The sequence below is a fragment of the Columba livia genome, chromosome 19 (genome assembly GCF_036013475.1).
Source record: "Columba livia isolate bColLiv1 breed racing homer chromosome 19, bColLiv1.pat.W.v2, whole genome shotgun sequence".
Lineage (NCBI taxonomy): Eukaryota > Metazoa > Chordata > Aves > Columbiformes > Columbidae > Columba > Columba livia.
The window spans coordinates 6,329,200-6,343,545 of record NC_088620.1 but is presented as its reverse complement, the minus strand read 5'-3'; the positions used below and the strand labels follow the sequence as shown (position 1 = coordinate 6,343,545).

The window sequence follows — 14,346 nt, the reverse complement described above, 5'->3', positions numbered from 1 at the left end:
AAGTACCGATTGTTTGCAGAGTATGCGAAGTGACAAAATTTATTATAAACGCCCTTTCGAGGAAACTAGACAGTGCTATCGAGTGGACCAGTCAGTAAGGATGATTCACTGGGCACTAAGAGATCAAGTACATCAGGCAACTGAAATCTGAAAAAGTTAAATACACTGCCAATAATTTTTGGTTTCCAGCTTGTTCACGAGCAGTGACTGCTACTGGGGATCAGAGAGGTTACAGAGCTAACTCTAAACTACAGGTTTCAAGGCTGGGAGGTATCAACGTGTTTAAAGTTCTATTTTTCTTCCCTGCACCACAGGCCAGATGAATCTAAACCCATCTGAACCATTCCCAGCACTCCCTTGGCAGCTTCCAGGCAGCTCCGCCGCACAGCGAGCTCCCACACCGATCCGAGGAGCATCTTTTACCTTTCTTGGTGCAGTTGTTCCCCTCGGGCTCTCGGACGTAACCGTCCTCGCAGTCCTGGCAGTGGAAGCCGGCGGTGTGGTACAGGCAGCCAATGCACTCCCCGCTGTCCGGCCGGCACACGCGGGGTGACCGCGCCGGGTCCACGTTCCCGTTGCATTTACACTTGACGCAGATGCTGTCGGAGTTGTAGTAGCCGTTGTCGCACTGGTTGCAGTTGGGGCCGGTGTAGCCGGTTTTGCATTGGTCACACCTCGGGGCGGTTTCACCGGGCGCTAAAGGACACAGAAAAGAAAGCAGGTGTGTGCCACGGCTCGTCACAGAGAAACACCCGCTGTGGGGTTTGTTCTGTAGGACCTGACCACAAGTCACTACGATAAAAATCAGTAGCCAGTGAGTACCCTGTTTCCCCAAAAATAAGATAGAGTTTTATACTCATTTTTGCTCCAAAACTTATTACTTTTTTACATATATAGCTGCCTGGACAGGAGTTAAGTTAACTTTTTAATGTACTGTAACTAGGGCTTATTTTTGGAGTAGGACATATTCCAAGCATCCTCAAAAATCCTGAAAAATCAGGCTAGGGCTTATTTTCGGGTAGGTCTTATTTTCAGGGAAACAGGATATTAACCAATCTCAAATTTTAAGCTAAAAATACAGGGTGTTTCAAAAGGATGGATTCAAATAGATCTTTGAAATCGGGTCCATCTTTTGAAACACCCTGTATAACTTAGGAACTGCGGCATTTTCTCTTTCTAGGTAAAAAAAGAAAGCTTTGGGGGTTTCTGATGCCTGGTGCCAGCAGCACAGAGCATGCTCGGCACGTTGCTAAGCAAACTGATTATTACTCCTGAACATTTCCATCTCAAACAGCCATTTCAGAATACAGCTAGAACTAACTCTTGCAATCTGCAGGAACTTTTTGGCCTACATGAAGCCAGGGGTGGCTTCATTGCAAAAGTGATTAAGGAAATAATAATATATCTTATATGTTTATTACAGTTATGATTTCTTCTCTCAGTTACGTGAAAATAGAGCAAGAAGGTTGAGGTTTGGGAGTCCCATGGGGATGTTTGGAAGGGGGCTCGCAGAGGTACGGATGGTTACATGGCACTGCTGGCCACCTCCTGTATCACTGATGCACTCCGAGTGGCAATTTCATTGCAAAGAGCTACATTCATTATCTGAGAAATTAGACCAAAATAAAAGCCTTACGTATTCGGCAAGTGCCGGTGGATGCCACGGTGGAGCAGGGGCAGCGGTGGCAGCCGTGGGCGCTCCTGTAGAATCCCTCCTTGCAGAGCTCGCAGTGCTTCCCCTGGGTGTTGTCCTGGCAGTGCAGGCAGGTGCCTGGGGAAGGGACAGGAGCACAAAAACACATTTGGCAGCAGGAACTGGAGCAGAACATTTGGAGCAAGAATCTGCATGGAGCACTCTCAATTATCAGAGCTCACAGGTGATTTTGGACGCCCTCCGGCCAAAACATGATCCTGGCCTCTTATGACCTTCTGATGGTCATTCCCCCCTCTGCACACACACACACAATGTGAAAAAGTAGGTGGCTCCAGCAGGGAAGCCCACAGTTCATCACTTCAAAAGGTCAGCGCAGGCAAATGCACGCTATCAATATTAAATGGTCCTCAAGGAAAGTGGGTTTGGTTTGCAACTGTGCCTGGGAGTCTGGATCTTGATGCTTCAAACCCCCCACTCTCATGAGTTTCTACCTTTGCAACCTATTCCTGCACCACAGAGCTGGCGGTCAGGGGTAGGGAAGTGCCACGGTCCTGCTTTGGGGACAGATGGCTGCATCCCACTCGTGCGGCTCCAGCTCCTCCATCCCCAGCACAGGCACAAGGCAGCAGCAATTACTGACCTTCGTGGAGAAACAGAGGAGAACTGGGGGTTCGGCTGAGCCACCTCCCCTTCCTAGGGAAGCCCCTGAATCAGAAAATCAACGTGCTGTGTCTGGGCAGAGGCTGTGTCCTAATGGCCCTCTAAATTGCATTTTGATATTGCTGTGACCAGAGAAAGAAAAATCTCCCTAGTTATAAAAGCACAGCCTCTATCAAAAGCCCATCCATCAACAGCATCAGCAGCAGGCTCCTCGTTGAGGTGGCAGTGACCCAAGGGAAGCTTATTTAATTAAATCCCATGTACAAGACACTGAAAAGGCAACAGCCACCTTCTAACAAACCAGGGCAGCACGGAGCAGTTTATTCACTGTACACATAAGCACATACAGGAGATTCACTGCGCTAATCTAGCAGTGCTGCAGGGGCATGGAAAAGTCTGATATCAACATTAACCACACACACACAAAAATCCGGAATTAGGCTAATGCTGACTGCTGAAAAAAAACACAGGAGATTTTCTTAATATTGGAACAGTTTGGTTCCCTTGCAAGCCCAACACGCTGCGTGGCTCCCGCTCTTCTCTTTGCACAGAGAAAATTCTGCAGCTGAGCATCCCTGAACCAAGAATCACAGGATGGTTTGGGTGGAAGGAACCTTCAAAGCTCCCCCAGTGCCACCCCTGCCATGAGCAGGGACATCTTCACCAGCTCAGGTTGCTCAGAGCCCCATCAAGCCTGGCCTGGGATGTCTCAGGGATGGTTCATCTACCACCTCTCTGCCCAACCTGGGACAGGCTCTCATCACCCTCATTGCAAGTCGAGCGTGTCCTTGCAGCCAAATGTGTCACCCAGGGCAGGAACCAAACCCTGGCAGCTGCCGATTTTGGGAAGCGGCTGATCCACCAGCTCTCTGGGGTTGGCAGCACCCGATGACTAAGGACACGTGCATGGTGTCAGCTCCCACACACTGTTTGCTCTTCACCCAGCAGCTTGTCAGACACGAGCCAGTGGTTTTTGTGGGAGAGATGTCAGGATTAGAGGGGAAAACTATCTGCTGGGCTTGTTTTTTCCAGCTGCAAACCTCAATCAGCTGCTTCGGCAGGATGCCTGGGACAGGCCAGCTTGGGGAAGGTCAATTTGCCTGATGAGCACTAAGAGTGCGGTGAACCGTGCTCTGTATGAATTAATGGTCGTATAAATCTGGGATCACACCTGCGTTTTCTGCACAGTCTTTGTCATTTCAGGACCAATGACTTTCCCATTGGCGGAAACTACTCGCATTTATCTACACCAACCCTGCGAAATGGCTGCCTTGCCAGTGAGTCAGCAAGTGGCTCCACCATGCAAAGTACGCATAGGCTCACAAGCAGGTATCACTGTGGAAAGCCTTAATAATTAATAGCACTTCCCATCCTGATAATGCCCTCAGAAAGGATCAGCCCTCACAGTAGCTCAGCTGGGAAGAAACAACTAAACTCATCGAACAGACACAACATGGGGCCCGAGGGTCGCGTCGAAGGAAACGCTGGCGCCTGGGGAGCTCTGGCTGCCCCAATTCCAGCCCAGTAATTTTAAATATTGCTCCTGGCCAGGGTGATGCTGAGCAGGGCTAGTGGCAGAGCCAGCAGAGGGAGCCCAGAGTACGGCATTAATGCTGAAAAAACCCTTGAAAATCTGACAAAGGCTGCACACAGCTGATGTGAAGCTGGGGAGGTCACACAAAGTGCAGCCTCTAGAGCAGGCCGAGTGCGCTGCGTTACTTATTACATGTCGGATCTCATTTTTAATCGACTGTTCTCTGTTCTGGTTTCGTTGGGTTCCCCCACCCCCAGCAGCAAAGAGAGCAGATGGAGGAAAATTTTTAAAAAGGGATTTCTGTCAGATCAACAATAGGTCATTAAGCAAAAAGAGGGGCTCTGCAGAGCCAGGCCCAGCGCTGGACAGTCCCAGCTCTGCTCTGCCTGAGCAGCCCCATCCCACAGGCAACGTCTGCACTGTGGCTTGCTCTGTTTTTTTGCCATTTTTTTGTAAATCAAGAGCAGGGGAAACATTGAGGAAGAAAAAGGACAAGCAGATTATCTTGCTCCTTCACAAAACCCACACACGCAGCTCCAAATCAGTAACACAGCTGGTGTGTGCACAGCTTTAGGCACAGCCTTGTATCCTTCAATATTAGTAACTCCTAAGCACGTAAAGTTCAGTATAGGAATGAATGCAATAACTCAACCTCAAGGAGCACAGATCTGGTGGCCGCTGCTACCCCTGACACCCCCAGAAACAGCCCCTGTGCCCAGCAGCACCAGGACATTGCTCTGCACAGCCAGCACTGCAAACACACAGGCCACCAGGGAACACACACCAGGGCTGAAATTGCCCCAAAATCCCGTATTTCATGAGCCCTGCATCTCTGCCAGCTATGCAAAAAAAAAACTGCAACATTTTAAAAATTATTGCTCTTTCCAAGCTCCTGGATAAACGTTACAGAATTGCATTTCAGCCTGGAAGTTTGGATGAGAATTTGGGTTTCAAAGTGCGAGTTTTGTTGCTGAAGCGGAGATCGGGCAGGTGGTCACATAACATTGCTCCTCCGGGATCTCCCCTTTCAGTGGACGTGGGAAAGCCATTATGTTCCCCCTGCCCTCCCATGAGCTCTTCAAGCACAGGTGCTTCCACATTTGCATTCCATCAACATCCATCTGAGAGACAGTCAAAGAAATGATCAAGGAAAATGAACGCGGCACATTTAGAAAAAGCAGGCAATATTAATTAGCTGCTGTTTCTTTCCAGCACTAATCACGTTATCTGTGGCAATAACACTCACCTTGCATCAGTGCCAGTACCGTATATGTTTCCAGGTAAACAGCTGTTAAACAAAAGCTCTTTAAAAGCCAATGTTGTGTGTTTGTGTGAGTGCAGAGAACAATAGAGCACTGATTTCCAATACAGACTGTGGAATAAAGGCTCTGTGCTACATCCTAGGGTAAATAATGCAGCTTTTATTGACTTCCTCCAGAAGTGGACTAACTGCAGCCTTGCCCTGCATTTTAGTTTTGGTTTTAAGGTAAAGATTCTGAGTACTCAAGGCATAAACATGGAGATGCAGGAGGTCTGCTGAATGAAAATGGCAAAAACCAGAGACAGAAGAAACAGGCACGGTCACGCGAGACGTTACCTGTGGAACTGTCGCAGGTTTTGGAGCGGTTGTTGCACTGACACGGCTCGCAGGTGGTTTCGTTAAACCTGTAGTATCCATCACTGCACTGGTCACACTTCAGGCCCGTGACACCAGCTTTACATTGGCATTTCCCAGAGCTGCACAGGGACAAAACAAACATTGAAATCTGGATGTGCTGGGCGGCATCCAAAGCACAAACCTGCGCTCAGCGTTTTGGATTCGCTTCTCAGAGCGGCGAACCTCGCACAGAAATACAAGACGTGAAACCCATGGGCGACGATTTCCAAGAAGCGATGGGGAGTTCAAGAAAGGCTGAGTCTCTGCAAAACCAGTTGCCTTGACAGCAATTTCCAGCTGGGCACCAGAAAACATCACTCATTCTTGAAAGCCTTGGCCCAAAGCCATCCCCACACATCAGCTGCCAATAGATGCTCTGACAGCCCCTCTCCATTCCCAGCTCCATTGAGCACCGGTACCAGGGTTACCCTCATTCCTTTGGCTTTCCTTGCCAGCATCTCCACGCAGAGGCTTCAAACCTATTGCTTTTGTAAGTGACTTTATAGACTAGCAGCACTCAGGCTCAGCTCTCAGAGCAGTCACATGAATGGATAAAATAGAACATAATCATAGAATGTCCTGAGTGGGAAGGGAACCACAAGGATTATCAAGTCCAACTCCTGTCCCTGCATGTGACAAAACAGAATCATAGAATCAATTCAGTTGGAAGAGACCCTCAGGATCATTGAGTCCAACCATCACCTAACTCTGGCACTACCCCATGTCCCTGAGAACCTCATCTACATGTCTTTTAAACCCCTCCAGGGATGGTGACTCCACCACTGCCCTGGGCAGCCTGTTCCAATGCCCGACAGCCCTTTCCATGAATAATTTTTTCCTAATATCCAATATAAACCTCCACTGGCACAACTTGAGGCCATTTCCTCTTGTCCTATCACTTGTTCCTTGGGAGAAGAGACCAACCCCCTCCATGCCCCAACCTTCTTTCAGGTAGTTGTAGACAGTGGTAACTTCTCCTCTCAGCTCCTGTTCTCCAGCTGAGCCCCCCACATCCCTCACCCGCTCCCATCACACTTGTGCTCCTTTTCCACCCACTCACACGGCAGCCACGGCTCATCCCCTGCATCCCTGGATGCTGAGGACAGCAGAGCACAGAAGCACCTCTGCACACCTCCAACAGTGACCTGCAGGACACCCTGTGTGCTGCACAGGGACATGGGACAGCAACCCCGATACACGGGATTTATCTCCTCCAGGAGATGGGTTTATCTGCAGCTGCAGCAGAGGAGGCGGGTGCCACCCCCTGCACACCACTGGGCGCACCCTCCTCTTAGCTCTGCCCCATACAACACCCACCCTATTCACACACTTTTCAAATTCAGTATGTCAATGTTCAGTCTGTCTGCACAAAGATTATCTATTGTTCTCCCTCGCTCCTCCTGGGGAAGAGCGAGCAACGCACAATTTGCTTCTAAAAGCCCCTAGAAAAATCTGTTGATTAGACCTAATAGAGGCTCCAAATGGCCTGATGTGCTGTCGATGTGTTGTTTTTAATTAAAATGCAGTGGATTGCAATGTTTTTGGGGAAGACATCGCTTCTGTTAGAAATTAATAAAATTTAGTATTTCTGTTGTTGTTTGCTTGCCAAAGGAAGAAGAAATACTCAAAAGGCACACCAATGTACAGAACTCAGCCCAAGCGGCCACAAAATTAAATAGTTTCAGAGTATGAAATCTCAGGCATATTTAATGGACCGATTACAAGTAGGAAAACAAATATGATGTTTTCTCACTCTCCAGACCATTCTGTGGGAATAGAGCAGGCAGATGCAGAATTCAAAGGGACGCTGTTAAGCAACTCAGTATGGCTTTTAAAGAGCTTTTTTCACAAGACTTGCCATTAATCCAAATGTTGTCACAGTGTTTAAAACAAGATCAAACAATAAGCGGTTTATTTTTATTTGGTTCTGACTGCTACTGCACAGATATTCCTGTAAGCGGGCAGGGGACAGGCAGAGCCGAGCAAGGAAAAGCAACTCATTTGGTGGGGATCTGATACTTTCAGCCTGAAAATTCATCTTCTGGGGATGTGCCCTGTGAGTCGGGCTTTACAAAAGACTCAGTACTAGCGCTGGATAATCTTCATCCTCCCAGGTCACAGAATCCCAGAATGTCAGGGGTTGGAAGGGCCCTGGAAAGCTCATGCAGTGCAATCCCCCCATGGAGCAGGAACACCCAGATGAGGTTACACAGGAAGGTGTCCAGGCGGGTTGGAATGTCTGCACAGAAGGAGACTCCACAACCCCCTGGGCAGCCTGGGCCAGGCTCTGCCACCCTCACTGAGAAGTTTCTTCTCAAATTCAAGTGGAACCTCCTGTGTTCCAGTTTGAACCCATTACCCCTTGTCCTATCATTGGTTGTCACCGAGAAGAGCCTGGCTCCATCCTCCTGACACTCACCCTTTAGATATCTGTAAACATTAATGAGGTCACCCCTCAGTCTCCTCTTGTCCAGCTCCAGAGCCCCAGCTCCCTCAGCCTTTCAGGTTTCCAGGTTCTCTCTCCTGTCCCTTGATTAAGTCTTTATTTTAATGACACCCTCCTCCCAGCCTCCCATCTGTTATTTTAAGGAAGGTTTATTTCCCCAATGACTCTGCTAGAGCTCGACGCAGCATTTTGGTGCAACGTCCCTCGATTTTCCTCGTTAGGTTAAAAATAACAGGAAAGAAAGCTATTTTTAAAAGAAGAAAAGTACAGTTTTGGAAAGTTTGGGTTTAATGCCTCTCAAGCAGACCTTTTCTCAACATGTTACACATGGCACGGAGCCAAGTTCTGCATGTGCAAGAATTAAATCACTCAGCAAATATAAAGCTTTGCCTGTGGTCATTGCTTCCATAGAATAAAGCCCCCTTACAACACTCCCTTTCATAGCTCCAGTCCAGTAAAGACTGTCAGACACTTTTTAAAGCAAAGGTCAATGATATAAATGCATTGAAACCACCACCACCACCAAAAAAAAAGAATCCTGTTAACAACCCGATTGTGCCCATAAAACCCCAGAAACTTGAAAAGAAAAGACCCACAGTTTAATACTCGCTCAGTGAGAACTGAAGGGGATTTTGAGTATCAGCCAGGAATTTCTGTTTTGGGGGAAGGGAACAGGGAAACATTTTGATGCAGCAACATCAATTGCTCAACTCCATTTCAGATGATTATTAACTCCACTGAAGCCAGCCAATTTTTAGGTCTCACAAAAGAATCGATGGAAGGGTGTGTTGGGACAAAACCAGACTTTTGTTACAAAAGTCCCCCCCCCAGCTTTGCTTTCTACTAGATTTTTACGACTACACTTACTTTAAAGACCGTGTAGGTAGTGTATATCACCAACACATCATCCATCAACTTTATATACGTTTCCTAATGATTAAAAACATCACCAGCACGAGAGATCCTGACAGAGGGAGCAGGCGGTGATTAGTGGGGACGGGAGCATGTGCAAGGCTCAGATCCAACCCCAAGTGATCCAGGCCTTTGGGGGTGAGGGCTGCCTGTGGGTTGGGGACCCCCATAAGGCATTTAATTGCCCTCAGCCCTTGGGTTTCATGTTCAGGAGCTGCTGTCTCGATGCCTGCAGGGCACCACAAGACTAAGAATAGGGCCGTAAATAAAAGCAAAATATTGGGCAAGGGGAACAGCTGACACCCCAAAAAAGTCTACAAAAGCCAGGCTGATTTTACCTCCATCCACTCAAGGGGAAACAGCCATGGGATGCAGGAAATCTCATCACTCGCCAAGTGATTTGTGCCACTGGTGGCAAAAAAATGTCCCCCAGGGTGGGATTTCACACGGGACTGCAGCTTTACAGCCACAGAAGTTAGGGGGATACACCAGAGCCCCCCGCTCTATGCATTGCTCTGGGTGGTGTTAAAGAGGATTGTAGGTAGATCTGACCACACTTAGAAGCATCCTGGGAGCACAACATGGAGAACAAGTAGCACCTCTAAAATCCCATCCCGTGCATGGCCTGAAGCTGCAGAGCATCACACAGATAATGTTCTGCCAGTTCTGACGGCCGGGAAGGACACACAGACTCCGTCTGGGACCTCAGGCAATGCCCTTGGCACAGGACAGCATGGGAACCCGAAGCCTCATCACAAGGGGAAAGAAACCAAAACAAAAGAGCATTAAAACATCTGTGATCTGAGACCAATCGCTGTGTTCAGTTGCATCTGCGATGGGTCTCTTGTCCTCCTCCACAGAAACATCCTGAAGTTAGCAGGGACACGACAGACAAGACGGATGGGAGGACAGAGGACCATCGCCTTGAGGGCTGTTTGCAGGCCTGCTGTGCACGCTTTAATGATGTAACAGAAAACCCTTAGCACGCTCCAATCATTTATTTTCTTCCTTTCCCACCCCCCACAAGGAGGAGATAAGGGAGAGATTCATTTTGAATGTTTTCCCAGCTGCCATTGAGAGCCCAGGGGCTGCCTGGCCAAGTCAGAGCCAGCCAAAACAGCACAGCACCAAGCTTCGGTGCCTTTACTTTTAAAGCCCATGAGACTGGTAAGATGTTGGGGCAGAGTCGGAGAAGGAGGGAGCTCTCATGAGTCTCAAACCAGGGTGGGTGAGCCACCCAAAACCCCCCGTGGCTTTCAAGAAGAGCTTTGCCAAACACATTTACCGTCTTCACCCTGAAGCACAGAGCGGGTGCAAAACCCCTCACACCCCAGCATCTCCCAGCACAACATCACCTGCCAGGACCAGCCCCAGAAGAGCCATCGAGGGGCCACGTTGCCCTGGGGAAGATGGAAACCGAGGGTCCTGCCAGCTCTTACCCGACCTGGTGGCATCTCCAGCTTCACCTGCCACCCTGTCCCCTCCCACCCGCTGACGTGCCAACCTCTGGTCACAGATCTCACCCTGGAGGTGTTCCTGTAACATATACAATTAACGGCGCTCCCTATGAATGAGGAAAAACATGTTGCTGAACTACGAGCATCTGTAAAACAACCCTCGTGAAAAAGGCTTTGTCACACTTTGATGGGATAAGACAAAAGGATTCTGCACGAGATTAGGATTCAGAAGAGATGTTGCTAAAAATGGTGCATTTCTCCAGTGAGCCCGGCTCCTTTTGTGCTGATTTTCTGTGATGTCTGACAGCAACAAGGGGATAAATCTCTCTTACATTTTTCTGAGCAATGTAGAAGAGTTAACATTTGAAAGCTAAATGCTCCGAGTCACTTCTGTGGAAAACCAACACTGTTAACACTCACCCTGAGCAAACCGAGAACGCTCATAACCCGTGTGTTGATTTTCCTTTAGGTCAATTAATTTGAATACCAGCACGTGGGGGATGCAAAGAGCAGGAAAAAGCCCCATATAGCACATGGTTGGGTTTCACCTCCCTGCTCCCTCGGCTCAAACCAAAGCCACCAGCAGCCAAAACCCATTGGTGGAAGGGTTGGTGGACCCTGCACCCCGCTCAGAGCCGCCTTTGTGGAGGTCAGAAGAAGCGGAGCTTTATTTTGGGGAACATTGGGCCATTGTGCGCTGCATTCCTCATTTTGTGCCGGGGGACGGCATCTGTTTATATGGCAGCCCCTCGACGGAGCGGGGACACTTCACAGCTCTGAAAGGCCATTCTGTAAATGTCAAAGGGCCACCTTGTCTGGCCACCGCCGCCTCCGCCACCCCGTCTCCCCCATGGAGGATGGGAAAGCCGGGGATGTCCAGCCCGGGGCTGTGCTGTCTCCTCCATGTGCCCTCCCGGCACCCCCCGCTGTGACCTTGGTGTCTGGGGAGGGAGGAAGCAATGGGAAGAGCACGATGACCCTGGAGAGCGAGGTTGGATGGGGTCCTGCATAGTGTGGCACAAGGAGAAGCAGCAGAAACCCAACTAACTGCAATATCTCAGCACAAAACAGCAGCTCCTGGCTTCCCAGAGCATCGCTTGGTATCAATCCAGGCTGGGGGGTAAAGAGATGGAGACCAGCCCTGTGGAGAAGGACTTGGGGGTGCTGGTGGATGAAAGGTTGGATGTGAGCTGGCAACGTGCGCTTGCAGCCCAGAACGCCAATTGTACCTTGGGCTGCGTCAAAAGCAGCATGGCCAGCAGGTCAAGGGAGAGGATTCTGCCCCTCTGCCTGTAAGAAAGATGGGGACAGACTTTTTAGGAGGGGCTGTTGTGACAGGACAAGGGGTGATGGTTTTACACTAAAGGAGGGAAGATTCAGGCTGGACATGAGGAAAAATCTTTGACACTGAGGGTGGTGAGAGCCTGGCCCAGGTTGGCCAGAGAGGTGGTAGATGAACCATCCCTGGAGACATCCCAGGCCAGGCAGGGGTGGCACTTGGGGAGCTGGGAAGGTCCCTTCAACCCAAACCATTCTATGATTCTATGATCCCTTGGAGATCACAGCAACATGGGGATAGGACAGGAAACCTCAATGCAAGAAGAGACGAGGAAGGAAGGGAGATGGCGCTGTTCCCTACTGGACACACCAGTTTTGCCCAACATAGTCCCTCCATCCCCCAGATCTCTGCTGATGCCTCCTCACAGGCAGCAGAAAGAGGCGCAGGCAACAACCACTGCCCCCAAGCCAGAATTTAGCCACAAGACCTTAAAAAATTAAACCAATATTTTTTTGAGGGCAGCCAATGTTTACATGAGTAGTGAGTCTGGAACAGAAAACACCAGAAGGGCAAAGACTGCTGGGAAAAAATGAAACACAACACAACGAAATAGCAGCATTTCTGAGAAGCCACAATTATGGTAGGGGAGATGATAACAATCTACCTTTCGCTGCTGCTGTGTCCAGTCACTCATTTATTTCCCATCCCTGTCTGCAACCGAATAAAAATGGGTGCAGGTACAATATTTACCTGCTGGTGAGGGAAGAGAGGATGGGAGCTAATTGGATGTGAAGGATGAGAGTCTGTAATGGGAGAAAGATTTAGATAATTAAAGCACATAGAAAAATACGCTCTAACGGGATATTCTTCTGCTTTTATGATGTCCATGTGTAACAATTTCCGCTACCAAAAAAAAATCTGTTCTCTGCAGAGTGATGCTGACAAGGCATTACTGGGAGATAATGAGCCACTGCTTGTGCTCAGCTAATCTATAAAAGGGAGGGCAGTCTTTTTAAAATAGGGAAAAAAGGTGGGGGAGATTGTGGCTTTTTTTTTTTAATATACAATTCCTTGAGGAGTAGGGGCTCCCGAGGTCTTATCTGCCCAATGTGGTTTACTGGACTGCAAAAATACAGTAGGAAGGAAATACAGTTCCCACGCAAAGAAGAGACATTTCAGAAGCGTGATAACACCCTAAGACAGCAAATGAAGATTTTCTGGCTGCAGAAAGAGAACTCCACTGCCTTCCCCCAAATCACCTCCTGCGGCCAGGATGGGCAGAAGCCTTGGGAACATGAGGTCTCATCTCAAACCGTCACCATGAGCACCCTTCCTGCCCAGGCTGGAGAAGCTCCACAACAGCCTTGAATTTCAATGGATCTGCATTTTCTAACATAAAAACCAGGATTCTACCCTACGTAGCTTCATACCACATGATGCTCAAGGTGCATCTAGTCTGTGACCCACCTGGGTGCTTCCCAAGGCCATCAGGACCAATGGCTCTTGTCGCTTCCCCCCTGCATCACCTCTTTGCATCTCTCACATCCCACCAGCTCTGCAGACCCAGCGTGCTGCTCTCCCTGCCCAGCCCCGGCAGAACCCCCAGCCCTCATTCAAAGACCTGAACAAAGAACATTGTCCAGCGCCGCTGACCTTGCTCTCACCAGCAATGGTCGTGCAAATCCACATGAGTAAGGGTCAGGAGATCAGCCCCTCCGGAGAGAAGCCCACTACAAAAAAGACACAGAGGGATGGCAACAGCAACCCCCTTTCAGCCTCGCAGCATCCCCGCTCCAGGGGACAGCCATGTAGAAATGCTCACAGGGACACTCTGCTTTAATTCCTTTTAATGCAAACACAAAGCATCAGAATCCCTTGAGGGGGCAAAAACATCTCTGAATTAACACTTGGGCATTTATATGAATGCTTTATCTTTTTTTTATTTTAAGCGGAAATGAGTGACAGGAGCTCCCTCTAACATGACTTATGTCGAGCCTGCGGCACAAACTGTGTGTGAACCGGGATCACAGGCTGCAGATCTGTCTCCCCAGCCGGCAGCTGCTCAGTTATTGAAGGAGCTGAGAGCTGCACGCTGTATTTCATCACAGGACACAACCCAAAGCCAACACGGCCTCCAAACAGCACGTCAGAGCCTCTGCTTCCCATCACCCTTCTGCTTGTGGGGAAACTGAGGCACAGGCAGAGGGAGAAACTTAAACTGATTCACAGACCCCAATTTAACATGTATCTGTTTTCATTAGGGACAATGACAACATATTTTGTGTGTTTAGTTTAGAGCTTTTTAAGGGACCTAAGCCAGTTTAGATGGTTAAGCCAGGTTTAGCTAACCATGCGGCAATCCTCAACAGCCCACAGCAGGCACAGCTCTCCTCTTGTTCGCTAGCCCAGGTGATGGTGTGATAAGAGTTGAAGGGTGCACCACCTTGTCAGCTCCTCCATTCACATCCCGAATTGTGGAGTACAAAAGCACCCGTGTGGGGACACTTGCTCACGGGCTAAACATGCTGCCCTGTGGCCATGGGGCCATGCTTTGGAGAAAAGCCACAACATCCTACATGCCGGGCGATGAAAACCACAACTGAATGTCTTGCAAGAGGTAAATCAGCGTGGTGACACCTTTCCTTCCCTCACCAAGGGACAGGGACAGGCCTGGCACCAGCATAGCGGACGAGACCACTGGGACACCCTTGGCCAGTGTTTACTCATGTTTGCAGCCCCCTATGGGG

The 14,346-nt window shown here is 49.1% G+C and overlaps 1 protein-coding gene across 2 annotated transcripts in view; it reads right to left on the bottom strand.

The window, feature by feature from the left end:
• MEGF9 (multiple EGF like domains 9) overlaps window positions 1-14,346 on the bottom strand; it is a 49,933-nt gene that overhangs the window by 8,367 nt on the left and 27,220 nt on the right. For both annotated transcript variants that reach the window (XM_065035940.1, XM_065035939.1), the window contains exons 3-5: window positions 5,446-5,585; window positions 1,637-1,771; window positions 424-696 (exon numbers count right to left, since the gene is read on the bottom strand). In XM_065035940.1, the coding sequence (XP_064892012.1) occupies window positions 424-696; window positions 1,637-1,771; window positions 5,446-5,585 (548 nt within the window). The remainder of the gene's footprint in view (window positions 1-423; window positions 697-1,636; window positions 1,772-5,445; window positions 5,586-14,346) is intronic.